The sequence below is a fragment of the Pteropus alecto genome, unplaced genomic scaffold (assembly GCF_000325575.1).
Source record: "Pteropus alecto unplaced genomic scaffold, ASM32557v1 scaffold40, whole genome shotgun sequence".
In the NCBI taxonomy this organism is placed as follows: domain Eukaryota; kingdom Metazoa; phylum Chordata; class Mammalia; order Chiroptera; family Pteropodidae; genus Pteropus; species Pteropus alecto.
The window spans coordinates 19,035,427-19,043,329 of NW_006431919.1; the positions used below are offsets into that span (position 1 = coordinate 19,035,427).

At 47.5% G+C, this 7,903-nt stretch overlaps 1 protein-coding gene across 1 annotated transcript; it reads right to left on the reverse strand.

Moving 5' to 3' along the window:
- Positions 1–6,045: 6,045 nt before the first annotated feature.
- On the reverse strand, positions 6,046–7,546 carry DRD1 (dopamine receptor D1). The gene has a single exon (XM_006906530.1). It carries the CDS (start codon positions 7,381–7,383, stop codon positions 6,046–6,048), a length of 1,338 nt encoding a protein of 445 aa, XP_006906592.1. The 5' UTR covers positions 7,384–7,546.
- Between the last annotated feature and the right edge of the window lie 357 nt (positions 7,547–7,903).

Consider the following 7,903-nt stretch of genomic DNA (forward strand, 5'->3'; position numbering starts at 1 on the left):
CTGGGTATTTGAGACCTGCAGAGTCTCTTGGAGAGCAGCAAACAGGTGCCACGGCTGCAGGGAGGATGTCGGGGGGAGGGGGGGGCTCCTACTGCACCCAACGATTATCACCTTCCCCTACAATTGGTTATCCAGAGGCTCTGAACAAGGTATCTGCGGACAGCGGAGACCACCCCCACGCAATTAATTTGACAGCCTGCTGGACCTCATTTGGACCAAAACTTCTGGTGTGTTTGAATTCATCCCGACTCCAAGTCCTGTATCCAGAAAACCGATCCAGCGGCCACTCCCCTCCCTTACGCTGGCAGGTGCTAGACTGCCTGCATCAGCCGTTCTCACTCCCTGTCTGTTTCTGCCAAACTCCTGTCCATCCCTCAAGCCCACCTCCACACCGCCTCCTCCCCTCAACCAGTGCCCGTTCCCACACCCCTGCAGCCACACTGACCCCCTCGCTAAGCATCTTCCCCATCCCGCCCCTTCCTCTCAGTCCTCCTCCCCCACCCCCCACCCCGCACCTCCCAACATGGAGTGCCAGGCAGGTGTAGGAAAATGTTTGCTGGATTAAACTAAGTGCCCCCCCGTCAAACTGATCCCTGAACGTGGAGCATTTCAACCCTTGAATAAGTCGTCTCCCCTTCGGTTATCTTTGAACCCCACAGGGTCGTGTTTTGGAACAATAAACGTCTTCCTGGCTTCCACCTTGGGCTCTATCCAAAGACCCGGATCCCCTGTCGTCACTGCTCAAAGATGACCCACTTCAGTCTCGCTGATGTTTGACCCTGGGTAGTGGACTGAAAATGCCGACAATGAAAAGCATGTTTAACCCAGCAGTATTTGAGGTGACGCGGAACCCCTCTTAGCACGTTACTCACTCGGCTAGGACTAGTTTCTGGTAAACAGAACAGGTTCATGACCAAAATGGGAAGCTTTGATGGCAGACTCCGATTCAGACCTGCCCATGGGTTGCCAGCTGTGTGACCTTGGATGCATGATGTGCCCTCTCTGGACAGTCACGAGTTTGATCTGTGAAGTGGGCATGATGGCAATGGTGCCCATCTTGTCGGGCGGGCGTGACGGTGGGATGAGGTCATGAACGGGCAGTGCTCGGCACGGCGCCAGGGAGGCAGCTGCTGGGAGCTCTTCCCGTTCTGTGGAAGAAAACGTTTTTCTCTCCACGCATTCCATTTCTGAAACATTCTTGGGCGGTGGTCTGTTTGCACGTACAGCTCCCCTTTAAGCTTTAACCTTGGAGTCAGGATGGTATCTGATCCATTTCCACATCCAGCACATGGCCCGAATCATAGAACGTGCTCACAAGAGGTTACGGACTGCAAATGGCATCCATGACACAGATAAACGTGTGTGCGCGTGCACGCGCGTGCACAATGACCTCTGTACAACCATGTCCCACCCCTGGGGACGGCGGCCCTTAGAGACCACATGGAGAAGGTGCCCAGAGATGTCAGAGAGAGCCTGACAGACCCACACACATGCAGCCACCACCCCAGCAATGAACTTCACTAACACCCCAGCTCCAGCATTCCCTCCGTGACTTGTCCATTCTTTCATTCGTCCAACGAAGGATGGATGAACGACCCCTGGGAGCCCGGCCTTGGGCTGGATGTTTAGAGAGAGAGGGAAAAACCAAGACAGCTTTTCCTCTCCAAATGCTCGCAATCTGGAGAGAGAGATCTCGGGGCCTGACCATGAAGTGAAGGGCCTGGCACGAACTTAATTTTCTTTTCCCTGAAAGTGACTGGGAGTCACTGAAGAGTGTTAAGCAAGTCATAACAGAGTCATATTTGCATTTTATAAATTGCCGCAATGGATCTCATATCCGGTCTCACCAAGCCAAAATATACCTTTAAAATCCTCTTCCTAAGCCCCTTATCTTCAGAGAATGTGGCTTATCTAAGCTATTTATTATTTAGCTTTTAAATGAAATAAAAAAAAAAAAAACCTCTGCCCTACAATCCAGTCCTCCTAAAACCCACTACCACCTGCCACTTTGCTGGCATTTCTGCTCATGGAGGCATGAGAGGTGTGCTCGCTCCTGAGCACATAGCTCGGGCAAGGCCCTTCTCAATGGCTGAAACATTCACTGGTTTGGAGAGCTGGTACGGGATCTATTCTACGAGCACGAGAACAAATTTAACTGGTTTTATACATTTTCTCATAGTGATTAAGAAGCTAAACCCTTTTAAATCAGAGATTATTCTTGAGCCTCTAATACTATTTAAATTACAACTCTCAAATCTTGAATGATGTAACGGGCTCAAGACCAAATGCTGCTTTTTAAAAACTCTGTACATCACATGGAAGTTCCTAATGTGACAGAAGGTGCCGTGACTAGACTGGCCCGGTGACAAAACCTTAGGGAGGTTCTCTGTGCTGTAACGCTCATCAGCCTCACCCTTCTATAGAAACAAGCAGGTTGGCATGCCGTGTTTCTATCCAGGAGATCTCAGAGAAATCCACAGAGGTGCAGCCAACCCATACACCGACTGCTTCAATGTCGTGATCACTGGGTCACCTCCCTCCAATGACCACAGCAACCAGCAGAGCCACAGGCCCTAGTTTTAACAGCCCAGAGCTATCAACTCATCATTCCTGAAACAGATTCCTCAAGGCGAGTATATTTCACAGACGAAAACCCTGTGAACAGGTTTAGTTTGTCAGCATCCAACGGTACATTAAGGCACTTGTCCTAACCACACAGGTATAAAAAGCCACTTGCTTCTGGAATACCGGATAACCACAGCCACAGAAAATGGTGTCCAGGAGAACACCTGTGCTCAAATGCCATTTCCGTTTGCTTCAACCAAACGCGTGAGAAGTCAAACGCACAGCAGCTCATTACTAAGGCGGCAAACATTAAGTCATCAACCCCTTCAAAGCAGAGACCCTGCCAAGAGCCAGCAAACAGCTCAGTGTCCTTGCAGACATGAGCTTCACTGAAACCCTCACAAGAACCTGCATGTCTGTTTCCACTTCATGAATGGGCGGACATGCTCAGAGAGGTCCAGACATTGGCTGACTCTCACACAGCTTGCAAGTGGTAGCTGCCTGGTTAACTTATGTCTGTCTAAAACAAAGCCTGTGCTTTCTGTGCTCCAGGCCTCCACATGTGAACTGGCTCTTAGGGGGTACAGGAATCAAGCTGAAATGCTGCTGGTGCAGGCTTGGGGAACATCGAGACGAGAGTTAAAAATGAAATGAAAGTCACATTTGTCATTCTGCTTTTATGGTTGTAAATTAAACTCTCTGCAAGATTTCTTCGGTAAACTTCACATTTCCTAAGATGCCCTTTATCAGCTTAACACGCCTGGAACCCCAAGCACAGCCCTGTCCATATGGAACTTTATAATTATTTAATATAACTTCTAGATACATCACTTATTTTTCACTCTCTGCCAACAAAATAAATGGCGAAAGCTTCTGTGCCACGTGTCGTTGGTTGGACAATGACAACTCTGAACATCGTAGCTGGCGTTGCTGGACTTCTAATTAAAGCACGTTAAACCTCAGAGAATAAAGATATCCAGAAAGTTCTGAGGCAGAAAGAAAGGACATCGTGCTTTATGGGTGTTCATTCTAAACATGTTCATTATATGCCAAAGCCTGGGGATGGCAAATGTAGAGTTTAAAAAGACACCATCTGTTGTGTGATGTTCCAAATTATAAACCTAACCCTTAATTTCTATGTCATCTGCTATTCGGTCACTCTCCTTCTCCAGGATGAAAAAAAAATAAACAGGGGTTAGCACACTCACTAAGCAGGTTTAGCAAGATCAATGAAGTTCCCTGTAAGATATTTTGATAAGCCCAGCATTACAACCTGTATATTTTCTCCAGAAACAAATTCCTATTTTATTTTACTGTTAAACACTACACACACAGTGGCTTCCATAAACCGAGAGTCCAAAATAACCCAAGAGCGAGCTACAGTCTTTTCTGTAATTTTTACATTATTTAAAGTCCCTTGGCTCCTTGAATGAAAAAGCAGAGATTTTAGGAAACTTTCCAATCTGTGAAATGAAAAGTAGAGTAATTGCTCAAGTAAAGAAGGGTTTCTTTAAAGAAAAATGTCTTTAAGACAGAAGGAAAACAAGAGTTGATAGCCCAAATCAAAAATATTTCCTGTTTTAAATATTCAAAGGCAACATGTAGCATACATAACAGGAAAAAGTTCCACTAAAAAGAAGAAAAGTAACATAGCCTTGAAAAGGTTTTCTTACTTGTAGGTCTGAAATATCTTAGTTTAAAAAAAACAAAAACAAAAACAAATGTAAGATGGCTCATTCAGGGTTGATTTGAGTTCACAAAATAATTTTATTATATGTAAGAAAGCATACAGGCAATAAAATTAAGAAAGCATTCACAATGCATAAATAACAGAGCCCCAATGCCAGAGATGCTTTTCAGCAGATTTCTTCCTGGTCACCCACTTCATCTAAAAGTGAAGTAAATTGCTTATCCACAAGAAAACTTTGTAAACGTTTCAAAGAAGTTCTCTTGAAATGCCCCACATGAATTAGTATTTCACAAGGGAGATTATAATATCTTTCTTACAGTCCAGGTGATGACATAGGGCATGAGTCTGAAGCACAGAGAAAGGGTTAGCATGTGTCAAAACAGATACTCATGGCTTTGGAGCGCTTAACACACCTTAAGAGAAGAGGTGTCCTGTTTTTTTCCCAACGGAAGTGTCTTTCTCAAGGAGGATAATGAGGCACTATTCATTAGTTAGTATGCTATTAACATTTAGACTTTAAAAAAAAAAAAATCGATTCTAAGTTCAGATTAACGTACTGCAAAAGGAGCCTTGCCTTAGCTTGGTACCTGGCAAGATGTAGGCGCAGGATTTGACCTTTGCCCATGGGTGAGTTGGCTGTGACATAAGAATTAAGGAAACTCGCTGTCTTCACATATCTGACCAGGACAGCCATCTGTTTGGTTCAGAAAAGCTATCTGACATGTGGAACGAGAAAAGACAGACAGGGCTGGTTATTTTACATAAATACAAAGTGGCATCTACTTTTTATGACCACTTAAGACCATACATTTCGAGTTGGAGTCTTCTTAAGCTGGCTTTTATTTAAGATATTTACAAAACTGCAAATCATTCTCCTTGGAAAGTGTTGGTTATTTAAAAACGGCTGAACTCAACAGCAGCTATGCTTTTTAAAGGTTTTCAAAATCATTTTAGAGGGGAAAAACATTCACGGCATTTGTCAATACTCACCTTGTCTTTATTTATGCCAATGAATTTCAAGGAATGATCACAACTCATTTCCTACCCATCTCTACTGTGTTTCTGGAATTCGCACAGGAGGATTCAGGATTTCAGAGTCTGTGTGTTTGTTTCATTGGCTTATAAAGTGCTAGTTACATGGACGAATATGTGATTGTAAAGTCTCAGTTAACTCATTAGCTTATCCTATTAAATATGATAAATATAGATTCATTATAATAAATTAAAAATATCCATATAATACAATAAATAAATAAAACTAATATCCACGAAGCAGCTCTCGATTCTGAAAAAAACAATCTTATTCGGACTGTAAGGCTCGATTACTTTTTAGAAATGATTTATGAAAGCATGCACCTACCTTTACAACCTGAAAATTTTGCTCTGGCCAGTGTTAGCACCTGTTTGTACACAGCAAACTCAACCCTTCTCATTTCCTTCCCAGAAAGGTTTACTTTTTAAGTGAAGCTGTTCATTGCTGATTCTTTGCCCTATTTTTTTTTAAAGTCCTAAGAATCGGTTTCTAAAAATCATTTCGGAGCCAAAGACATGTCCCCTTGTGAATGTTCGTTTCACGTGTGTGCCTCTGATTCACTATGAACAACACAGAAAACACACAGGGATGGATTTTAAAATATAGTTTTTTGTGTGTTGAGAAAAAGCAGCGAGGTGGTGGTGGGGGGGTCTGACACCCCCGAGTCTCACCACGCTTCGGTTTCTCAAGGGCAAGCCCCAGAGAGCTCTCCACCAGGTTTCGAGATGAACGTGGCTGGCAGGATTCATCTCAGAGTTCAGGTTGGGTGCTGTCCATTCTGCGTCATGGGCTGGATCTTTTCTAGAGAGACATCAGTGTCATAGTCCAAAATGACAGACAGGGCCGGGGACAGCTTCTCCAAGGGCTTGGCCCCTCCACCTGCCTCCTCCTCCTTCAGGTCCTCTGAGGGGCCCACGGCGTGTGGGATCAGGTACAGGTTGCAGTCCTTGGAGATGGACCCTCGTGGCTCGTGATGGCTGGAAAACACCACAGCCCCATTGTTATGGATGCTGACCGTCTCGATGGCGTTATTCGTCGTAGGGCAAAGTCTGTAGCATCCTAAGAGGGTTGAAAATGCCTTCCGAAAATCAGCATTAAAGGCGTAAATGATGGGGTTCAGGGAGGAATTAGCCCACCCAAACCACACGAACACATCGAAGGTGATGGCATCGATGCAGAAAGGCTTGGTCTCCCCAGCCCCACAGAAGGGGACCATGCAGTTCAAGATGAAGAAAGGGAGCCAGCAGCACACGAACACGCCCATGATCACGGACAGCGTCTTCAGAACCTTGGTCTCTCTTTTGAAGGACATCTTAAAGGAGCTTTCTGGTTGGGAGCACTCCGCGGGCTTGCCGTTCCCCGTCGTGGTCTGGCAGCTCTTGGCGTGGACCGCCGCCCTCTCCAAGGCCGAGATGCGCCGAATCTGTTTCTGGGCGATCCTGTAGATCCTGGTGTAGGTCACAATCATGATGGCCACGGGGATGTAAAAGCTTATCAGGGAAGACGAGATGGCATACGTCCTGCTCAGGCTGGAATCACAGTCGTCGGTGGGCTCACCCAGGGAGGTGGCATTCGTATCGGAGGGGCTTATGGGTTTCGCCTTGTGCCAGCTGAGCTGCACGGGGATGAATGAGATGAGCACAGACAAAGTCCATGCCACACTGATCAGAATGAAGGCTGCCTTGGGGGTCATCTTCCTCTCATACCGGAAGGGGCTGGAGATGGCCCAGTACCTGTCTACGCTGATCACACAGAGGTTGAGGATGGACGCGGTGGAGCACATGATGTCAAAGGCCACCCAGATGTTACAGAAGGACCCGAAGGGCCAGAAGCCAGCGATCTCGGCCACTGCTTTCCAGGGCATGACCAAGACAGCCACCAAGAGATCCGACACGGCCAAAGAGATGACGAAGAAGTTGGTCACCTTGGAACGCAGGTGTCGGAACCTGATGACGGCGGCGCAGACCAGCGTGTTCCCCAGGAGCGTGGACAGGATGAGCAACGACAGGAAGCAGGCTGCGAGGATGCGGACGGAGAAGCTCCTTTCCGCCACCAGCCCGGCCCTGCCCATGGTGGACGCGTTCAGAGTCTTCATCTTCCCTGGAGGGACAGCACATAGGGGGCTCTGACACCCCTTGGGTTCCCAAGCAGGGACTGGGGGTCAGTCAGACGCGCAGCGGTCCTCACTCCCCAGGCAGCGCGTGGCGCGTCCCCGCTCGCTCCGCCGGGGGCAGGACGTCACCAGCGCTCCGTCCTAGGGCTGCCGCGATGGCGCGCAGGAGCCTGCGCTCGGCATCCAAATCCCTGCCCCCGGCATCCAAGTCGGCCGCTTGGACGGTCCCTCTCGCTTTCTACAACTGCCTGCTGTCTCCCTGGCTCCAGGTCGGTGTCGCTGTAACCGGCTGGCTGGCCCTTCGATTCCCCCATGGAAAGCACCGGCTCTTTAGCATATTCTAAGGTTATCAGTCCAGAGACTGGCGGCCTCTGCCGAGCTAGTCAGTCGTAGTCACATCTCAGGGCCGAGACGCCGCTGAAAATACATCCAAACCCCTGGCTCCCCAGCAGTTCCCCAAACGCCCTAAAAAGCAAAGAGAAAGCAGAGGTCGCCAAGACTT